Raw genomic sequence first — 22964 nt, forward strand, 5'->3', positions numbered from 1 at the left:
CAAAGATTAGGATACTCATAACATTTAAAACGGTGTCCATTCTGACGTGTTTCTGGCCGAAGACCTTAGTCATAGGAATTCAAATTCTTTTCTTTTACTAAGGGCTTTGCCAGGAATGCGTCATAGAATGGACACGGTTTTAATTGTTATGGATATCCTAATCTTTTAATCGGATGGAATAAAGTTGGTGACTTACATTTTTAGCCAGGCGGATCCTATTTTTCTCTCAAACCCAATGAGAGCAACCATACTACATATCACACGGTGAGGCTTTCCATGCATATCTTTTCTGTTGTACCCCTAATAAAGTCATTTGCAACGTTTCATAACTTTGTAGACTGGAACAAAATAAGTAAAAAATAAAAGGTCATTTATTCTTTAATATGTTGAAATTTGCTACTGATTTATGCCAAAATGAATTATAATGAATATTACCTGACGTTGTTACAGATGGCAGAGTGTTTGTTGCCAAAATAGGAGCCACAGTAGCAGCAGCTACTGGATTTCCCGTGCCAAAGAGAGTCTTCTGCCAAAAAATATAGTACGGAACTTGTTAAAAAATTCTTAAAACATAACATTTTGTCTAACACTAAAAGTTACAGAAACAATGTAATACAATGCCTTCCAGTGTATGTATCTTTAGCCTGGTTGAATTCTGCAATTACGCTCATGTTGGGGAAACTGGGTCTAATGTGATCGTACCAGTTGAAAGCTCAGCGGGGCTCTCTGTAAAGCACGCTCTCTCATCCTCTTCTAACATATGTACCTGGGCAGGCTGTGATTTCTAGATGAGGTGACTCAAAAGTCTCTTAAGAGATCTACAACATAACGCAATTGAATAAATAACCTAGTGTAATCAGAATGTCTCTACAGAGTACAAGTGCAGGCTTAGAGAGAGGGGACATGCCTATAGGATATGACTACATGTAGGCTATGTTTGCAATCTGTTAATATGGAGAAATAGCTGCATCGACCTAGGGCATAGAAGTCTGCACTGGAGCGACGAAAAAACACATTTCTTATCTGCCCAGTATTAAAGATGCGCTGAGGAAGCCAACTGTGCATTACCTCTACCACTGATACAAACAGACATATGTTAATGCATACTACAGTATGAGCTTACAAGAACTTGTCAGGCCAAGTCCTGGGGAATTACTACTTTCTGTCTTTATAAAACTCAGAATTAAGAATGTAAAATGATTTCTATGTATTATGGAGCAAGCATCCATTATACAGTACCTGTGCCATTGCATGCAGCTGTTTCTGGGCTCCCAATGCAGAATGTGTGGGCAGTGTAATGCGCGTTCCGGTGTCCCGCACCTGGGCAGGTCTCTGAATGCTGATTGTCGCAGGAGGAGGGTGCTGCTGAATTGACAAAGTTGGCCTAGGAAGGAACATTAGATCAGAAAGACCAAATGTTCAGTAATGACTGCCACAATATAATAAAGCACCATGCCCCCCCCCCCCCCCCAAAAAAAAAAAAAAAAACACCACAAGAGACTTAAAGCATACCTTAGGACGGGTTCTGCTGCGTGAGCTGGAGTGGTGGTGATAACTGGGGACTGAGCTCGGGTAGCAGAAACTGTGGCCACTACAGCAGGGGCGGCTGAAGTTGCAGTGGTAATTGGAGGCCGTGACTGTGCAGAAAGGCATTAACTTTAGTAGAAAAACTAAAAACATTCACTTTTTACTCAGAGATAATAATTGCACATTATTACACTGCTTTCATAGTGGGTGGCTGCATAATAAAAACTAACTCATTAAAGAGAACCCATCACCACTTTTTTGGCCTACTATGTAAAAATATCATTTGAGTGTCAGCTATGCGTTCCACAACTAGTTCTGAAACCCCCCCTGACTCCCCATGTATCACCCATAAAAACCTTTTTTTATTTGTCCCGCACTGTATGTTAATCTGTTCGGTCCGGTTCGATGGGTGTTGCCTCTGTTCCGTCACTCCACCCCTCCTCAGCTTACTGTACGCATTCTTAGCTGTGAAGATCGCAGATCGCGTACATATTTCGAGTGTGCGCATTGAAACTTGACCTCGCGCGTTCGCAGTATGCTTTGCCCAACTGAGGGCAAAGCCAAAAATCAGTAGTGCGTCCGGCCACGAAATACTTACGGGACATAAACAACTGCGTATGCCGGCGCATGCGCACTACTGATTTTCATTTTTACCCTCAGTTGGGCAAAGCATACTGCACACGCGCGAGGTCACATTTCAATGCGCACGTGCAAAATATGTACGTGATCTTCACAGCGAAGAATGCGTACAGCAAGCCAAGGAGGGATGGAGTGACTGAACAGAGGCAACGCCCATCGGACCGGTACGAACAGATTAACATACAGTGTGGGACAAATAAAGGTTTTTATGGGTGATACATGAGGAGTCAGGGGGTTTCAGAACTAGTTGTGGAACACATAGCTGACACGCAATTAAGTAATATTTTTACCTAGTAGGCCAAAAAAGTGGTGACAGGTTCCCTTTAATGCACACCAAGGCTATGAATTTACAGGAAATTACTCACATCTAATATTTGAACCTATATACAAAAAGCAATCCCCAAAAGGAGGGTAAGAAACAAGATAGAGATCCTATAGAAAGATTACTCCCAATAAACAGTTACGGTATTTAATAATAGTTTATTAGTACTGACATGGTAGTAACCATTTTTTAAATTATGTGTATGTTTTTTTCTATATATTGCTGATATTATCATCCTGTGATCTAGTGCTTGATTATGGCAATCCACTATGTTTAATTATATGATTTAATCAGCATCAAACTCCTTCCTCTTGTTTTTAATAATATATCATGTAAATATTAATAAACTATTACAAAATTATAATTTTGCCAATTGGTTATTTATTGGGATTAATCTTTCGACAACAGCTCCATCTTCTAAAATTGCCATGCAAAAAGTGACCTTTGGATCATGACAAACTACAAGTCTGGAAATGTGGTGATGGTCACACATGGCTTTTTCCACACTGAGAAACTCTGCAACCATGCTTTGACACACAGCCACTGCTCAGTTCCACATTATTGGGCATCTGGTTCTATTCATTAGTCTAGGACACGTGTACAATACCTGCCTGATCACACACGTCCTGAAAGCATCCACTGTCACAACGTCATAAGCTCTGCTCATTTCTCAAAGCAGAAGGGAGAAGCTCAACAGAAACATTTCAAATACAGTGTGGAACTATCAAGTTTTGGTACATGTGACATATTTGAAATGTTTCTTCGCTCATAATTAATGTCTAAAACTAGACACAGTTCTAAAGCAAAATATATCCGAGCGTAATGAGAAGCGAGCAAACTAACAAACAACTCACCTGTATAGGCGGGTGGATGATGTGCTGAGCCACCGACTGGGCAGCCGCAGCAGAGGTCAACTGGTTAGAGGCTGGTCTCAGAACTGTGGTCACTTTGGAGCTGGACATCACAGCAGCTGCAGCGGCTCCTAATTAACAGGTTAATGAGAAATAGAAAAACTACAAATGGCACTTTTTCCAATATAACAGATTACAAATGATGAGGTTACTTTTCTGAATACACTATAGACCTTAAAGGCAATGTGTCATCAGGTTTTTCCCATATAACGTACAACCAGCCCCTGTAAGCTGTATGTCACAGCGTATAAAGCTGTATAAATGTCCCCAAACCACTTTCCAGAAAACAAAAAATAGCTTTTATTATACTCACCTATGTGGCGGGCCGGTCTGATGGGCATCGCTGGTCTTGATCCGGGGCCTCTTCTGTTGTTGCTTCATATGGATAATGCCTCCTACATAATCCACACAGTGTCCTCCATCAAGCTCCTGCGCAAGGCGTACATCTGTGCCCTGCCGAGGGCAGAACAAAAGCACAGTACTGCGCACGCGCCCGCACTCTTTGGTCTTTCCCTGTGCATTTGCACTATAGTACTTTGCACTGCCCTCAAGGCAGAGAGAAGTGCGCCTGCGCAGGAGTGCGATGGACCCTTTCTGAATGACGTAGAACGCGTCAGCCACAAAAAGCAAGAAGAGACAAGGCGCCGCATCCAGAACAGCGACGCCCATGGGACCGGACAGCCCTATAGGGGAGTATAATATTTTGTTTTATGGAAAGCAGATTGGGGACATACAGATTCTAGAATGCTGCGACATAGGGCTTAGAGGTGCTGGCCCTACTCTATAATAATATATATATATATATACACACACATACATACACACACACACACACACACACAAATACTATATAATTGCCAATCGGCTCTGTCACAGCTTCCGGCGATTGTGTCACTATCCCACAATCCACCGCGGCCGGAAGTTGTGACAGAGCCGACCGCCATATTGGAACACCCAAGCAGGGGCATATCTACCGCAATTGCAGGGGTCCGAAGTGCTAAGGGGCCCGATCGCGGAGCTGCAGCCGCTCATTGGCTGTGCAGCTCCGTGGCTGCCAGGCTGCAATTGGCCTGACGCGATGGCTGCTCTGTGCGCACAGGACCTGTGATGAGGTCACAGGAGGGGAGGAGTCAGGAGTCACATGATTAGGGGCCTCGGTGTGTGCAGGACCCTGCTGTGCTGGTTGTCGGGGAAGTGCACGAGGAGGGCGGAGCCCAGCGTGCACGAGGAGGGCGCAGCCCAGCGTGCACGAGGAGGGCGGAGCCTTCAGCAATATGGCACCGGACAGCGCTGGAGCACAGGGAAGAAAGGTTAGCATAATTTTTTATTTTGTATGTGTGCAGTTTAATAGGGTTGAGAGTACCCTACATTTCAGGATAGGGGGGGTGAGAGGTAGCATGCATACCAGGATAGGGGGTAAGGGGACCATGCATATCAGGATTGGGGGGTGAGGGGACCATGCATACCAGGATTGGGGGTGAGGGGACCATGCATACCAGGATTGGGGGGTGAGAGGGCTATGCATACCAGGAAAGGGGGGTGAGAGGGCCATGCATACCAGGATAGAGGGGGTGAGAGGACCATGCATGCATTCAAATCCCGCACGGCACCACTCATTGGCTCAGCCAGCGGGGCGGGGGATTTGAATCCCGCACCGCTCACAGGCTCAGCCGGCGGATGTTCATTTCACCGCACTCCTGATGCAATAGCACCAGGCCTATTTCGTGTGTGTGTGTGTGTGTATGTACGTACATACATACATACATACATACATACATACATACATATATATCCTGGTGTGACGGGATCCCTCTAAATAAAATTTACCAGGAGTTAACATGGCCCGACCCATCTACATCAAGGTATTTATATTACCTCTTGGAAGATGGGAGGCTCCAATATGCAGTGGTGGGCCTGGAGCACTGCTGCGGATTATAGACATCTGAACATTAGTTGCAGTCATTATGTGATGCAGATTATTAGGGTGTCCCTAAAAGTAACCAAGAGATAAAAAAAAAAAAAAAAAAGGTAGTAAGCAAAAACCATAGTATCTGAATGAATGAATGTAAACGGTTAACATGGAAATTAATCTGTAACAGGCTAAAAGGTCAATTTATACCAAAATATACGATACACAATATAAGAAAATATGTACTAATTCTAACACTGGCACAACATACAGTGTATTAGATACATACCTGCTGCCCACTAATGGTGGCCACAGGGATAGCTGAAGCCTGAGGGAGGCCACTCTCCATTGTGACTGTCACTGGCCCAGATACCTTTGGAACAGCAGACAGGGCAGACGGAGGGGCTGGGGCGATGGGTCTACTGGGGATAGTTGGTTTCAAAGGCTGCTGTGAAAAGATATCAATAATGAACTGCTTGCAAAATAGGGATTTTTGTGTACTCACCGTAAAATCCTTTTCTCCGAGCCAATCATTGGGGGACACAGAGACAGTGGGTGTTATGCTGCTGGCCACTAGGAGGACACTAAGTAAACCAGAAAAAGAATTAGCTCCTCCCCTGCAGTATACACCCTTTCGCTGGCTGAGATTTCTCCAGTTCGGTGAAAAACAGCAGTAGGAGCATAAACAGTCAACAATAACCATAACTAAGTCAAAGCCTAAGAATGCTACAGTGAGCCAATAGGCTAAACAGGGTGGGTGCTGTGTCCCCCAATGATTGGCTCGGAGTAAAGGATTTTACGGTCGGTGAGTACACAAAAATCCCTATTTCTCCTATGCCTCATTGGGGGACACAGACAGTGGGACGTCCTAAAGCAGTCCCAGAGTGGGGAGCATACATCCGCTAATACGCCATGTACCACTGAGTCAACACTGAGGTACTGCCGATTGCAGGCTGCGTCTGCCGAGACCTGCATCCGCAGAGGCCTGAGAAGGAATTAGGCAACGTCTGTAAAGGTATGCAGGCTGGATCAAGTCGCAGCCTTGCAGACCTGTTCTGCCGAGGCCTGGTGCCGAATGGCCGAAGAGGCGCCCACAGAGCGGGTAAAGTGTGCCTTAATCCCCGCTGGGACTGGCGCGTTCCTGACACGGTTGGATTCCTGAATCGCCAAGCGAATCCACCTGGCTAGCGTTGCTTTTGATGCTGCTAGTCCCTTCTCTATGCCCCTCTGGAAGCATGAACAGGGCATCTGTCTTGTGGAAGGGAGCCGTCCGTGAGATGTACCGTCTCAGCGCCCTAACCACATTCAGGGTGTGGAGGGCCCTCTCAATGCGAAGGACTGGCGCCGGACAAAAGGAAGGCAAAACAATTTCCTTGTTGAGATGGAAAGAGGAGACGACCTTGGGCAGGAAGGACGGGGACATCCTCAGAACTACCTTTTCCTGATGAAAATTCAGGAACGGAGAACGGCAGGACAGGGCTGCCAATTCCGAAACTCGTCAGATTGACGTAATTGCCACTAGAAAGACCACCTTCCAAGAGAGGATGGACAGTGACACGTTCTGCAGCAGTTCGAAAGGAGCCTCCTTTAAGGCCCCGAGAACCAGGATAAAGTCCCATGATTCCAATGGCCTTCTATAAGGAGGCGCCACATGGGAAACTTCCTGAATGAACGCATTGACCTGAAGTTTGGTGGCAATTTTGCATTGAAAAAGCACTGACAAGGCCGAAATTTGGCCCTTGAGTGATCTAAACGCGAGGCCTGATTTTAACCAGATTGAAGGAATTCCAATATGGCCGGAATGGAAAAACACCAGAGGTGATCGACCATGATCCTTGCACCACAAAAAGAAGGTTTTCCAGGTGCGGTGATAGATGCACATGGACACAGGCTTCCTAGCACTAATCATGGTGGAAATCACGTGAGAGAACCCATCCTGTGCTAAAATCCAGGATTCAACGGCCATGCCGTCAAAGACAGGGCCCCGGAGTTCTGGTGGTAAATCGAGCCCTGCGAGTGTAGATCCATGCGATCTGGAAGTCGCCAGAGGACGTCGGTAAGTAGTTGTATTAGTTCTGCATACCATGCTCGGCGTGGCCAATCTGGCGCGACTAGGATCACTGATACTCCCTCCGTTCTGATCTTCTTGATGACCCTCGGAAGTAAGGGAAGAGGAGGGAAGATGTACAGGAGCCGAAAGCGGTGCCATGGCAGAACTAGGGTGCCCGCTCCGATGGTGCATGGATCACGCGATCGGGCAATGAACCGAAGAACCTTGTTGTTTAGTCTTGAGGCCATGAGATCCACATCCGGAGTCCCCCAATGATGACAAATCTGCTGAAAGCCTTCTGGATGAAGAGACCACTTCCCCGAGGCAATGCCTTGGTGACTGAGAAAAATTGCCGCCCAATTTTCTACGCTCGGCCAAATGGAGGATGTGACTCACTTCGTGCATGGCCATCCTGCTTTGGGTACTTCCCTGGCGGTTGATACACGCTACAGCCATGGCGTTGTCGTACTGGATCCTGATGGGGTGACCTGTGAGGAGATGGTGGAAACTCCGTAGAGCTAATCTGATCGCTTGTATCTCCAAAATGTTGATGGGGAGACGTGACTCTCGGGTTGACCAATGACCCTGTGCTGTGTTACGACGAAAGACTGTACCCCAGCCGAGGAGACTTGCGTCGGTGGTTACTACCAACCATCTTACTGGGAGAAAAGACCTGCCTTGATTCATTGAGGACCTCAGTGTCCACCACCTGAGGGCTTGCCTGACCCGCAGGGACAGAGGGATCCGGCGGTCCAGGGAGAACGGGTTCTTGTCCCAAGCTAACAGCTACGCGTGTTGTAAGGGACGGACGTGAAACTGTGCAAATGGAACTGCTTCCATCGGTGCCATTTATGTTTCTCCCTCTCCCATATTGATAGTTCTGCTTCACGTCACTTGTCTTATCTATTGCATTTTTTCTAGGCTGTATTGTGCATAAATATGTGACTTCAGATTTTGTATTAGTCTAGCCTGATGAAGAGACCTGAGTAGTCTCGAAAGCTTGCAATGTATTACCATCTTTTCAGTTAGCCATTAAAAGGTATCAACTACTGAGGACTCTCAATCCTGAATATTTTTCTATCTACTGGCTAACACGGTACAAAGATATACATCTTTCCTGTACCATGTTTCCGAGAACTCTCATGCTGAAAAGAATGGAGTGAGAGACCGGTCGGGAAAGCGTCTGCGCTGTCTGTTGTAAGGATTGGGTCTCTCCTGGAGGGAGAATGACCAACCCGCGGAAAGTGTCCAAGATCATTCCTAAAAGGGAAATCTGCTGAGCTGGTTTTGGGAAAGACTTTTCGAAGTTTATCTTCCACCCCAGGCTAGAGAGTGTATTTACTGTTATCCATGGATTCCTCGCAGGCTGGAAGGGACGGACCCTTGATGAGCAGGTCGTCCAGACACGGTAACATCACCACTCCCCGAGAGTGGAGAATGGCCATGACAGCTGCCATGACCTTGGTAAAGACACTGGGGGCGGTGGCGAGTCTGAAGGGCAAGGCAACAAACTGGACGTGTTCCTCGTGAATTGCGAAACGCAGGAGCTGCTGGTGGGACGGGCAGATCGGAATGTGAAGGTAAGAGTCCTTTATGTCGATGGATGCAAGGAACTCTCCTTTTTCCATGGAAGCGACAACTGATCAGAGAGATTCCATTCAGAATCGCCGTACCTTGACAAACTGATTTAACAGTTTGAGATCCAGAATGGGTCGCATTGTCTTTTTTTGGAACCACAAAAAGGTTTAAATAAAATCCCCTGAACCTTTCGTGATGAGGGACCGGAATGATGACTCCGTCCCTTAGCAGAGCCTGAACAGCCCAAAGGAAGGCTCTTGTCTTTTTCATGGGGGGAGAGGAAAGGAAAAACCAAGTTGGAGGGGGAGAAATTCTATCTTGTATCCGGAGGACACCAGCTCCCTGACCCACTTGTCGTCATTGGGTAGATCTATGAGATCTGGCTCCCCTAGATCCAGAAACCCTAGGCCTGGGTTTCCAAGAGCGGTTAGGTCTGTATGAGACCTGGGAGCCTCCGTCTCCGCGCGGGTAACGACCTGATCCAGAAGAGAAGGTAGAGGAGAACCAACCGGAATTGTTGCGAGAAGATTGAAAACGCGTCGGCTGATGGTTGCGAAACGGCCGGACAGCCCCTTTGGTTGAGGAAGGAATTTACTTTTCCCCTGGTAGTATCAGAAATGAGCTGGTCCGGTTTCTCTCCAAAAAGACGACCCGTTTGAAAGGGGAGAGAAGACAACGATTTTTTTGATGTGGCATCCGCCCGCCAGCCGCGGAGCCATAGGGCTCTTCTAATGGAGATCACATTAGCGGCAGTTTGAGCTGCGCAATTGGCGGCATCAAAAGAAGCGTCTACTACAAAATCCGCTGCGTAAATTATCTGCCTGGCGACAGTGGTTGCCTCCGGAGGAAGATTGGTGCCCTAGAAGGAAGTAATCAAGACTTCTGCCTAAGCGGCCATTGCCTTAGTGACCCAAATTGCTGCGAATGATGGAAAAAAACGCTGCTCCTGAAGCTTCAAAAAACTGAACGGGCAAGGTAGTCAATTTGACGATCAGAGGGGTTTCTGACTGAGGAACCCTCAGAAACAGATAGGAGCGTTTTAGAAGCAAGACGCGATACAGGAGGGTCCACCGGAGGGGGCTATAACCAATCCTACATTAGGTCTGGATGAAAAGGGTATTTAGCCTGAGTAGACTTTTTCCCCTGTGAAGCGCTTATGTGGACGATCACTGTGTTTCTGGACGGCTGGTAAATAACCTGCGCACACACTAGGTTTTCTTAAATGAGATAGGGTGTGCTGGAGCGGGAGTATTTTCCTCATCCAACCTCAGAATCCTGTTGACTGATTCTATAAGAGAATCATGCGACTCTTGATCATTTGGGGGATTCTGAGGGGCTGACGTGTCAGATTCGAATTCAAAGTCGTGTTTGCTGTGAACCTCAGGAGAGGGCGAGCAAGAGACAGGAGTCGCCGATGCTGAGGCGCGAACGTGACTAGGGGACACGTCATGGGTCCGCTTTCTAGAGACCTGACCATCCTTTGGACGAGTATGGTCCTTGCTGGTGAACGGTTCCCAGCCGACGCCAGAGCCCTCATTGGGAGGTAAGGACGCTTTCTGACTTAAAGAGTCCTCCCGGAGGGAGGATATACCCTGGGTCAGAGACTTTACCGACCGTGACAGGGACGCAGCCCACTCAGGGGTACTAAGCACAGGAGGCCCGTCAGCAGCGGTGGCGAGGGACGTTGGAGCAAAGGTCAGGGCGCATTCCGGGTCGCAGTTCATGCATAACGGATTAGTCTGTGCACTGGGTAAGGCAGACTTGCAAGTGATACACACGGTAAAAAACGCAGTGTGCTTCTTAACAACCCGTTTAGCCTCCTTAGATTGAGGCATAGCGCTCCTGAAGGGTTAACGGCAGAGTCTGTCTGCAGCTGCAGGGAAGGTGCCGGGAAGGGGTTAAGCTTTAATCTGAGGGCAGATGCAGCTTACCAACGGTCCTGTGCTGTGTCCCCCAGGAGGAAAAACGGTGGCCCTGTGGTGTCACCCGGTTTCCGGCTGTCCAGAGCAGGTATAGCGCTCCTGAAAGGGTTAACGGTAGCTGAAGACATGGCCCCCGAGGTTAGAATTACGCGTCTCGTAAGTAATAAGAGGAGCCAAGAGGAGGGGCTATTCAAATTGCGGCCTAGTAGGCCGGAAAAGCCGGGGACTAAATTTTTGGCCTACCCGAGGTAGGCGCCGGGGGCAGGGAGGGGGCGGCGCCAAATTGCAGCCTAGCAGGCCTGAAAAGCCGGGGACTAAATTTTTGGCCTACCCGAGTGCCGAGAGTTTGGGGGGGGGGCGCACGATGGGGCGCTGGTGCAACGCCGCTGACGTTAAGTCAGCGCTTCTCCAGGGGGGCAGGACCCGACCCCACACCTCCACTCCTATGCTCAGGCAGGTCATCGCTGTCCGGGGTCTTCCAGCTGCAGGTGTGTGTCTCATCCTCGGGGCGATGTAGCAGACCTGGAAGAGGTCTTAAAGGGGTATTGCTCAATCGATCCACCCTGTGGTAGGGGGATGGAGAGCTCTGGGACTGATTCAGGGCATCCGACAAAGCGCTGCTGAAGTCCTTCATGCACTCCTGTGCTACGTCCTGTTGCGCTTGCCCTCGTATGCGTGGAGTACCGACCGCAAGGGAACCATCGTCAGAGGAATCAGCCCCATTCGTCGCAGAAAAGCGTACGGGGAGGTATACTCCGCTTGCTTGCCTGTTAGTTCGGGGGAGAGCGGGCCGCAGAAAGGAACCGTCGCCCCTTCACTACGTTAATTAAAAAATAAAAATTTACAGAAAATTCAAAAATAAAATAAAAACGGTGGGGTCTGAAACCAGACTCAAGTGCCTCCTACAGACACTAAGCAAAGAACTGGAGAAATCTCAGCCAACGAGAGGGTGTACACTGCAGGGGAGGAGCTAACTTTTTTTCCTGGTTTACTTAGTGTCCTCCAAGTGGCCAGCAGCATAACACCCACTGTCTCTGTGTCCCCCAATGAGGTGCAGGAGAAAGAGGGATTTTTGGTACTTATTGTAAAATCTCTTTCTTGGAGCCTTCATTGGGGGACACAGGTAACCATGGGTGTATGTTGCTGTCGCTAGTAGGCTGATAATAGGCAAAAAAAAAAAAAAGGTAAATAGCTCCTCCCCAGCAGAATACACCCACCAACAGGCACAAAGCAACTCAGTTGGTGCTAAAGGAGTAGCAGAAGCAACCAGAAGCTCAACATATGTACCAACCCAAAACAATGGCACGTAGGCCAACAACGGTACAAATATTCATGGAGGGTGCCGTGTCCCCAAATGAAGGCTCCAAGAAAGGTTTTACGGTAAGTACCCTTAGTCGTTTCATTGGGGGACACCGGTAACCATGGGACGTCCAAAAGCAGTCCCAAGGGTGGGAAAGAGAGAAAGATATGTAAAGAGAAAACAGACTTAGGTAGGCTGGTGGGAAATCGCCGCCTGCAGTACCTTTCTACCCAGGTCTGCATCAGCCAAGGCGTGAGTATTAACGCTGTAAAATCTCGCAATGGTGTGCAAGGACAACCAGGTTGCAGCCTTGCAGATCTGCAAAGCCGAAGCCTGGTGACGACCAGTCCAGGAAGCACCCACAGCCCGGGTAGGAGTGAGCCCTCACTCCCGGAGGAGGCTGTTTGTCCTGAACACGGTATGCCTCCAATATCGCCGAACGAATCTAACGAGCAATAGTGGATTTAGAAGCTGGGAGCCCCTTTCCATGACCTTGAGAGATGACAAACATGGAATCGGACTGACGAAAAGAAGCAGTTCTAGAAATGTAGACTCAAATAGCTCTGACCAAGTCCAGCTTGTGGAGGGACTTTTCCAGGGAATGAACCGGAGAAGCACATAGAGAAGGAAGGACAATGTCTTCATTGATGTGAAAAGCAGAAACTACCTTGGGCAGAAGGGAAGGAACAGGTCGGAGGACTACTTTGTCCTGGTGCAGGATTAGGAAAGGAGAACAAGAAAATGCTGCTAGCTCGGAAACCCTCCTGATAGACGTAATAGTGATTAGGAAGGCCACTTTCCATGACAGGAGAGAGAACGAGATATCCTGGGTGGGCTTAAAGGGCGTGCGCTGAAGAGCGCAGAGAACGAGATTGAGATCCCATGGGTCTATCGGAGGACGATAAGGAGGTGCGAGGTGGGCGACACCCTGAAAAAAAGTCTTCACCTGGGAAAGAGAAGCCAGATCTCTCTGAAAGAGAAATGACAGAGCGGACACCTGACCTTTAAGGGTACTGAGCGAAAGGTCCGAGTCGAGACGGAAGGGAAAAGGACATTGGAAACAAACTCTTCTAATCATACCACCGGAAGAAGGCCTTCCAACATCTGTGGTAGATGTGTAAGGATGCTGGTTTTCTCGCCCTAATCATGGTCTGGACGACCTTGAGAGAAAAACCAGCTTCCTTCAGGACTGTGGCCTCAACAGCCTGCCGTTAAACTCAAAGACTGAGAACTCGGGTGGAAGAGGGGGCCTTGCGAGAGAAGATCTGGACAGTCTGGAAGCTTCCAGGGGACGTCCATGAGCATGTTCAGCAGCTCCGCATACCAAGCCCGTCTTGACCAGTCTGGAGCTATCAAAAGAACGGGAACCCCCTCTCTGCCTTTACATTTTTTACGACTCTCAGAATCAAGGGGAGAGGCGGAAAAAGATAAAGCAGCTGAAACTGGGACCATGGGATCACTAGGGCATCGCAACCGTTGGCCATCAGATCCCGGCTACAAACTGAGGAACCTTATGGTTCATCCGAGATTCCATTAAGTCGACGTCCGGAGTGCCCCATCTCTCACATATTTGGTTCAAGACGGCAGGGTTGAGAGACCACTCGCCTGATGCGAGACCCTGACAACTCAGAAAACAGGCTGGCCAATTTTCCACCCCCCCCGGAATGTGAACGGCTGATATGGCAGGGACGTGACGTTTCGCCCATCGCAGAATCTTTGTCAACTCTGTCATGACCTGTTTGCTGCGAGTCTCGCCTTGGTGGTTTATGTAATCCACGGCAGTTTTGTTGTCCGACTAAATGCAGACCGGCTTGCCTGAGAGGAGGGACTGCCAGCAGAGAAGGGCAAGAAAAATTGCCCTGATCGCCAAGAGACTGATGGGGAGAAGGGCTTCCTGAGCAACCCAGCAACCCTACTCTGTGTGATGAAGAAAGAGCGCTCCCCAACCAAGGAGACTGGCGTCAGTGGGGATGACCCTGCCACCGGAGAGGAAGAAAGGACCTCCCGTGTACGACTGAGGCAGATAGCGTCCACCAAGTCAGAGTTTGCCTCACCTTGAGAGGCAGAAGTACCGGTCGGCCCAGGGAGACGGTCTTGTCCCAAGCAGACAAGAGGGCCAGCTGAAGAGGACGGGTGTGGAACTAGGCATAAGGCACGGCTTCCATGGAGGCAATCATCTTCCCCAGAACCCTCATGCAGGACCGTAAGGGAAGAGGAGCTGGTCGCCTTAGAGAGTGGAATCCCTGGCGGAGAAACGAAAACTTTTCCTTCGGAAGGAAGACATGGGCCTGTGTTCTGTCGAACTCCATACCCAGGAACACCAGGCGCTGAGCTGGGATCAGGGAGGATTTCTCTCTGTTGATTATCCAGCCGAGACGTTAGTGTCCAGAGTGATCTGAAGACTCTGTACGCAGGCTCGGCGGGACCGTCCCTTGATCAGGAGATCGTCCAGGTAAGGGAAGGAGAATCCCCTTGAAGCAAAGGATGGCCATGACTGTTGCCAAGACCTTCGTGAACACCCTGGGGGCAGACGCCAGGCCGAAAGGAAAGGCTGCAAACTGATAATGATCCTCCTGGATCGCAAACCGAAGGAATCTCTGGTGCTGCACACAAACAGGAATGTGGAGATAAGCATCCTGGATGTATAACAACAAAGAAACTCTCCTGGTTCCATGGAGGCGATCACCGAGCTTAAAGACTCCATCCTGAAGTGGCAGATCCAAACGTGGCGATTCAACTGCTTGAGGTCCAAGATCGGACTGAGCGATCCTTCTTTTTTCGGGACTACAAACAGATTGGAGTTGAGCCCTGAAAACCGTACGTTACAAGAAACGGGCACAATTACTCCTGAGTGTAGAACGGAAAAGACGGCCTGAAGAACCCCTGGGGCTGGATATGGATTTGGCGGGCGATACAGAAAGAAACTTCTTCCTATGGGGTGGGGGGGGGGGGGGGGGGAGAAAAGTCAATATTGTAACCTGATGTAACTATCTCTCTGACCCAGGCATTGTAGACTACTGTCAACCATGCGTCCCTGAAGAGAAGCCTGCCTCCAACCCCGGAAAGATTTCCAGGTGACCCATCACTTAGAAGAGAACCTGTGAGAGCAGTAATCAGAGGGCTTGAAGCAGCGGCCCTTTGGCCTCCAGTGAGGTGCCGGTTTGAAGGATGGTTTCCTTCTTTCCCTAGGGGTGGACGAGGGGTCCTGCTGGAAGGAAGTCCCTGAAGAGGAGAAAGGTCTAAAGGAACGAAAGGGCAAGGGTCCTTTCCTATTGAAAGGATGTTTGGGCTTGGACTGAGGAAGAGAAGTACTCTTACCCCCGGTAGCGTCCGAAATTATCAGGTCAAGTCTGGAACCAAAGAGCCTGGAACCCTTGAAAGGCCAGGTTGGTGAGTAATTTCTTAGAGGTTGGATCCACATTCCACGCCTTCAGCCAAAAGATGCGGCGTATGGCAACGATGTTGCTGCTTGCTCTGGCAGAACAGCCGGCCGCATCCAAAGAGGCGGCCAGAAGATATTTGCTGGCGTGAGCAATCTGGTCTGCCAAACCTGCAGCTCCTCCTGAGGAGATGGAACTGTCTTTGAGGCCAGGCGAGAGACTGGGGGTCCACCTTGGGAGACACTGCCCATTTGCTGACAAGGTCTGGGCTCAAGATCTCTAGCAGTTTCCTTCCCTGGAAACGCTTCTCGGGATGCTCCCAGTGTTTGGCCATGGTCACCTGAAACTTTATGATTGTGAAAGGACCGAGGAAGACGTCTTACCAGTTTGAAGAAAACCGAGTGCTCTTGAGCAGGAACCTTGTCCTCTTTTAGTCTACGGGTCTAAGCAATAGCCAAAATAATGCTATCAACAATGACCTGCATCCTAGAAACCTGGTCCGAATCAGACTCAGACCCGGACTGTGAATCCACATCCGACCCCAAAGCCTTCAAAGAGAAGGTGTAGGGAGAGGCAACCTGGAAGATGCAGAGGGACCCAGGGAACTGGATGAGAAGCTAGGGAGAGCACCCTTCCTAGGCCCTTTTCCCGATCTGTCCCTGCAAAGGTCATGGTCAGGTGAGTGCGAATCACCCTGGGAGGCATTCAGAGCACTGGTGGCGGCAGATAGGTATGGAAGACATTCCAGGGCCTGGACCAGTGACTGCGATATTTTAGTCAGGTCCGGGACCGACAGACATGGCAATAGCCCACTGGAGGGAGGGGTATGCTCTCATCCCAGGCATTAGAGTGCTCCTGTGGGGCCAACATGGTGGAAAAACTGCAGGACAGGCAGAAAGAGGACGGCTGACATGAAGACCACTTTCTTTAACAGCAGAGGCAGGCGTAAAGAATCACAGTGGGCTTAGAGGGAGGACAAGAAGCCCCTGCCAAATTGGGCAAAAGTTGAGCCTTGGTGATACTGCTGAAGAGTGCTATATAGGGGTACAGGGGCAAGGAAAGGGAGAGGGCAGAGCCTACCAGATGCCAACGATAATGCAGCCAAAGACCGATGGATAGCTTTGCCCCCCTTGTCAGATGTCCGCAGGCAGATGAGGCAAAGTCCGAGCTGAATGGACAAGATGAAGCAGGCAGAGGATGTGTCTCGGACCCACAGCTGCAGAGCACATGTTCCAAGATGGCTGCTGGCCACGCTGAGACCAGCAAGATGCTGAGAACCGAAAGTATGAGTGTGATTTGCTTGCACGCCGGTGGATCTGCCGGCCAACACAAACTGAAAGCGCCCCTGTGTTTGGATCCTATTGGACAAAAAAAAAAACAAGTGCGCAGAGCGGGGAGGGGGGGCGTGGCCGATGAACGCCGGCTGGTGAAAAAGATGACAACGAGCTGATTGGCTGAAGCGCCGGGGGGGGCAGGGGGCATGTCCAGCCAGGAGAATAAGCCGGCCAGCAAGCAAGGCGCCTCTATGATTGGAGGAAAATCTGGGGAGGAGTGTACCGGCAGGGGGAGGAAGCTCCTCTACAGGAAGGGAAGGAGACTCAGAGAAGACGCGCGCAAACCGGGAAAAAAGGGCACGAAATTCAAACACGCGGTGGGGAGCCGGTGAGTCCTATTGAACTAGGGAAAGATGGTGTCATGCGGCGCTGAGGGGGAGGGGGTTGGGGGAAGAGGGGTCATACAACATACCTGCCGGGTGTCCATGGTCCTCTTCACCGATCAGAATCTCATCAGGAGCCCTCGGATGGTTGAGCGTCGCTGGGTCAGGGATCCTCCTTCCCGCAATGTCTCCAGACGGTGCAGAAGACGGCGTCAACCCTTTACAAGGGGGGAGGCCACCGCTGGTGACCACCTTCTTCCTCTCAGCCCTCTCTGAGGAGGGGGGTGAGGAAGGGAATAGGCAACGGACCGGCCACCGGAAATCACAGTGAAACACCCGTAAAGGTGACAGGGGATAACATTCTGCCTGCGAGTCTGAGAGTGGGCAATGTGGGTGACACCACACTGCTTTCTCAGTCGCATATATGTGGGAAAACAGGGTGAGAATTTACACCCTGTTACCCTGAAGATGAAGAACCTGAAAAACAAAGGAAAAAGATTAATACAACACAACAAGTTACCTGAAAAGGAAAAAACTGCAGATCTGGGATCTGATCCAGGTTAATCTCCTACAGACACTAAGCCTAATCCGATTTGCTTTGTGCCTGTCGGTGGGTGTATACTGCTGGGGAGGAGCCATTTTCCTTTTTTTGCCTAGTGTCAGCCTCCTAGAGACAGCAGCATACACCCATGGTTACCTGTGTCCCCCAATGAAGCGATAAAGAAAGTTACATTTGGTAAAGAATATATCAAGAGTAGATATTGCACTTTTCAGGTTGCAAAAAAATATATGAATGAAATAAACACAGATATGAATCTTTCAACTAGTTTTTCTCTGTAGGTTCTCTGAAGGCTGCATTTCTGGTTTTGGCTTACAAATATTGATGAAACACTGACCGATTATTGACAGATGAATGCAGTCTTAACCCCTTTATCTGGGCTGATCTGCGCTCACGGCGCTAGTGGGGGGGATCTCACCGAAGTCACTGCAGCTCAGCCCGGCTGGGAACGGAGCCTCACTGACAGGTAGTAATCTCTATGATGTCACTGCCAGTCACTGATGCTCCATTCCCAGCAGCTCATTCACCAGTGGTTCTCAGCCTGGATTTATAGTGCAGGCGACGGTTCCTGTTGTCACTGTTATTAGCAGGAGTAGGCCGATGGGAGTAATAGTCCATCAGCCGCCGCCTGCTGTCTGTTTTATCACATAAATATAACTCATTCTTCCTGCTCACGCCGATCGCCGGCAGAGAAGGGGAGAATGATGAGAGCCATGTTCAGCACCCGGCGCCAGGGACCAACGTTTATTGTAATGCTTCTTCTCTGGCACGCGTCCGTGTGGTACTGATGCGGCACACAGGCCGCACACGCATGCCACAAGTATTGCACACACGGACAGTTACATCTTTGGTAACGGAAAGAGGCCTTATAGCAGGTTATGTTTGGTTGCTGTCACACATTAAAAGATGTTTCTTATTGCAAAAAAATAGTTTCTGCATCGCCATATTTTGACAGCTAAAATTTTTCCATATTTTGGCCAGAAGAGTCACGTGAGGTTTTGTTTTTTGCGAGTTGATGTTTTTATTGGTACAATTTTCGGGCACATGACATTTTTTGATCGTTTTCTATTCCGATTTTTCATTCAAATATTTAGCGATAGAATATATATTGATTTTTTTTATATATATATATTTTTACTTTTTTTTTTTTTTTTTTTTTTAATTTTTTCTAACTTTTTTACTTTGTCCCACTATGGGACAATCATTTTTTGCAGGCTGATCACTTCTATAGCTTGGAGATGAAGCGGCATTTGCATGCTATAGAAACTGTCAGCTCTGACTTACAGAGACTTGCTGATCATGCACTGCGCATCAGGTCACCATGTCAACGATCGGGACCCCACGCCACGCCACGGGGTCTCCGATCCAAAATTTCAGGTGTTAAAGTGCCAGATGTCAGCTGTCAGATTTAGCTGACATCCAGCAGCGATCGCGCACACACACCCCCGTGTGTGCAGGCGATTGCGATGACGTACCGATCCGTCCCTGGTCAAATAGGCCCAGGGCACATGGACAGATCATTACATCCGATATCAGAAAGGCGTTAAAGGGGTTGTTCCATGAACAAAGTACATATTAATCTTGATAGATCTTGGAATGATAAGTTCCACAATTGGAAGTCAAAAAATATTCCTGTGCTAAGATAATCTTATAAATGTGTGCTGTGTAATGGCAGTGACTGACCGTGCAGGAACATGATCGGCACATACCACAGCTCCTGTGCAGGGGAGGATGCAAAAGAGAGAATACAGACATTACAGAACGGGATCACAGCTGATTCTTTCTGTGAGGTAACACACTGCCTTACCTCTTATATCACAGTTGTCTCCAGCACTGTGAGGTTATGATGAATCAAGTCAGTGATACATAAGCTCAGCGGTAGCTCCTACCTCAATGAATGAATGAAGAGCTCAGAGGACTGTAGATGCTGTAAAAACTCTTGCTCCTGTGATAAAAACACATTGCCGTGCCGATTTTATCACAGGAGGATAAGTTTCTCAGCATCTCCAGTCCCCTGAGCTCATCATAAATCAAGTCAGTGAGGTAGGAGCTGTCGTTTAGCTTGTGGGTCACTGATTTGATTCATGGTAAGCTCAGAGCGCTGGAGACCTGGCAAAAAATACTCACTCCTGTGATAAAACAAGTAAGACAATGGGATACCTCACAGAAAGCCGTAGCTGCAAGCCACTACTATGTCTACTGTATAATCCCTAAGGCTATGCTCCCTACACCCAGGGCAGTGGAAACTGTAAGCCAAACCTGCGACTCCGACTCCTCAATTTCCCTTACACCGACTCCAACTCCCACATATATTGCTTATATTCAAGTGGAAAATTTATTGTAGTACAATGTGATCATCAGACACTTAAACATTTTTATGATACAATAAACAAGATATTTAGATAGAACATAATATATATTTATTGGAATACAACTTTAGAACACAAAAAACTAATAAATTATAAATATCTAATACACTATGTAATATAGATTACATATATAACACTGTGTAATAAACTATGTAAGTGGCAAAAAAGAGTTTTCAACAAAAACATACTAAATAACATTTGTGCAGTCTATGAATTTGTCCTAAGAAATAGAATTGCCTCCATCAGATCTTCCTTCATAGATGACCTCAAATCTGACCTAATAATTTTAAGGCCAGAGAACAACCTCTCTACACTAATTTGGGTTTGAGGCAAAGCCGTAACCACATGGGCAACATCTCTAACAATTTCCGTGTATAAAGGAATTACCTCATGCACAGTCAGTTTTGATGAACGGTTGAATTTTTCTATTTCTTTGAGAGCAAGTTAATCATTTTGCTGAAATATGGTTAATCTGCTTGCTATAGGAGACGGAGTGAAGTCTTTTTCCTTGCGGCAACGTTTTGCCTGCTCCATGTCATCCAAATACTTGTCAAAGTCAAACTCCTCATCTGATGAGGATGAAGATATGGCAGCAGTAGCACTGTCAGGACCCAAGTCCTCTTGCACCTAGCAGTCCTCCTGTAGGCCACTCATCCTAACTGCTACCTCAGTCACAGCTTCTTTTCCTTTAGTAAGCTGTTGATCATCAAGCAGTATACGATGACTTGGGTCCACATAAACAGCTGCCAGAAAAATGTTATTTTCCAATAGCTGTGTCTCTCTCCGTTTCATTGTAGCAGAAATGCCATCTGCGATTAAACCACCTCTTTGGGACATGCAAAATAGCAAGTTCTTCCACTCCCTTATGAAAATGCCAGGAGTTAAATCCTCAGCTTGTAATTGTTTAGTCACGGTAAATGGGTGGTTAAGCAATTCCTTCAATTCAGCCACCTGTGTCCATTGACCTTCATTTAGGGTTACCCGAGGGTTCGCCATATCTGTAAGAAACGGTTTTAGTTCAAGCAATCGCTCAATCATTAAATAAGTGCTGCCCCACCGAGTGGCTTGATCAACAATTGCCCCTTTCCCAGCACGTCTCTTCAAGATGGAATGAATTTTAGGGGTTCTGGCAGCAATAGCCAATTTCCTCACTTTTCCAATCAGATTTCCAGCATGTCCCTCTTGCAGACTGTCTTATTGCCAGCTGCAGCGTGTGCACAACACAGCGCATATGATGAATAGGAAAGTGTTTTGAAGCAGCTTCAACAAGATCATCTATTTCTAAAGTATAATTTTGCTGTTCTTCTGTTGTAATATGTTTGTTCCCCAGTTACATGAACAGCACTGTGGCCTTCCATCTCAAACATACTGAATCCTAAATTTTCTTCTAGCTGTTGTTCATTACTCTCATTCATCAGTTTAATTGTACTTATGTTTGAAGCATTGTCCGTTACAATAGCAATAACCTGTTCTTTTTTGAGTTTGTAATCTTGCAGGACTTTTTCCACTAAGGCCTGGAGAAACTGGCTGCTGTGATGAGCTTTTGTATCTTTTACTGCTAATGTCTTGGTAACAATTTCTTGTTGTCACAAACATATCGAACATTGATGGCAAAATAGTTCACTCTGTGACGTGTGCAGTCATCCATTTTAAGAAACATGAAGCGTCTTGAGAGTCTTTGTAAGATCTTCCTTTTGTTTAAGGGCTTCTTCAATCACTAATTTTCTAATACTTTCTCTTTCCAGAGAAACACCAAATTTGCAGGCCATTTCTCCATTAAGAGCTGTAAAAGCTGGTCGTGCAAATAGTGATAATGGTACACCGTCCTTCACAACAAGCTGTATGAGCTGTCTTTTAAACATATCTGCTATCATTGTTACAGTAACTTTGTCACTTACAAAATATCTTGTTAATGATGTTTGAGATGCTCTTTCCTCCTCATTTGCCTGGCAGGAAGTGCTGGACGCGGGTTTCTTGGTGCTGCTATCTTTCTCAGTCACAGTTTTGAAAACTTCTGGGTTGAAGCGTTGTAAATGTCTTTTTAGATTGGAAGCTCTTGTAGGACCATTTTTATCACTGCCTGAGTATGCGCGGATTTTGGCATCACAGCATTTGTTTTCCTCTGGGTCACTTGTCATACATTGACACAAAATATTTTTCATCTTGAGTCACTGTGAAATGCTCAAATACAGCTGACTTCATGGGGAGCTTCTTAGACATTTTGTAATCATATAAATTCACTCAAAATAATTTTGTCCTATAAAATAAAGTAATGTATATTATAATTCCAGCAAGAACCGGGAACCATGTACATTGGGGAAAATAAGAATTTGATACACTGACAATTTTGCATGTTTTCCCACCTACAAAGAATGGAGAGGTCTACAATTGTCTACACTTCACCTGGGAGAGACAGACTAAAAAAAAAATCCAGAAAATCACATTGTATGATTTAAATAATATGCATTTTATTGAATGAAATACCGTATTTTTCGCTTTGTAAGACGGACTTTTTCTCCCCAAAATTTTGGGGGAAAATAGGGGTGCGTCTTACAATGCAAACATACGTTTTTTGGGCTGCCGCTGCGGGTGTCCGTTACTTGCCGCCACCGCGCTGGGTCCTCCGGGTGCTGCCGCCGCCGCGCTGGGTCCCTTGGGTGCTGCTGCTTCTGCCTCCGCGCTGTGTCCCCCGGTGCCTGCCGCCGCCACCGGGCTCTGTCCCGTGCTGCGCGGCGGCAGCACCAGCACCCAAGGGACCCAGCGCGGCGGCAGCACCCGGAGGACCCAGCGCAGTGGCGGCAGCACCAGGTACAGAGTGGGCGACAGCACCCAGGGGACAGA

General features: G+C 47.9%; 1 protein-coding gene across 6 annotated transcripts in view; it reads right to left on the reverse strand.

Annotated features, from left to right (window-relative positions):
• SAP130 (Sin3A associated protein 130) overlaps nt 1–22964 on the reverse strand; it is a 73659-nt gene that overhangs the window by 18246 nt on the left and 32449 nt on the right. For 2 of the 6 annotated variants that reach the window (XM_073581155.1, XM_073581156.1), the window contains exons 4-9: nt 5598–5756; nt 5275–5389; nt 3343–3470; nt 1513–1637; nt 1240–1384; nt 436–526 (exon numbers count right to left, since the gene is read on the reverse strand). In XM_073581155.1, coding sequence (XP_073437256.1) covers nt 436–526; nt 1240–1384; nt 1513–1637; nt 3343–3470; nt 5275–5389; nt 5598–5756 — 763 coding nt within the window. The remainder of the gene's footprint in view (nt 1–435; nt 527–1239; nt 1385–1512; nt 1638–3342; nt 3471–5274; nt 5390–5597; nt 5757–22964) is intronic. The other 4 variants (XM_073581159.1, XM_073581160.1, XM_073581157.1 and 1 more) reach the window with 3 other exon arrangements.

Source organism: Dendrobates tinctorius, unplaced genomic scaffold, assembly GCF_039654945.1.
Source record: "Dendrobates tinctorius isolate UK_male_01 unplaced genomic scaffold, ASM3965494v1 ptg000069l, whole genome shotgun sequence".
NCBI lineage: Eukaryota > Metazoa > Chordata > Amphibia > Anura > Dendrobatidae > Dendrobates > Dendrobates tinctorius.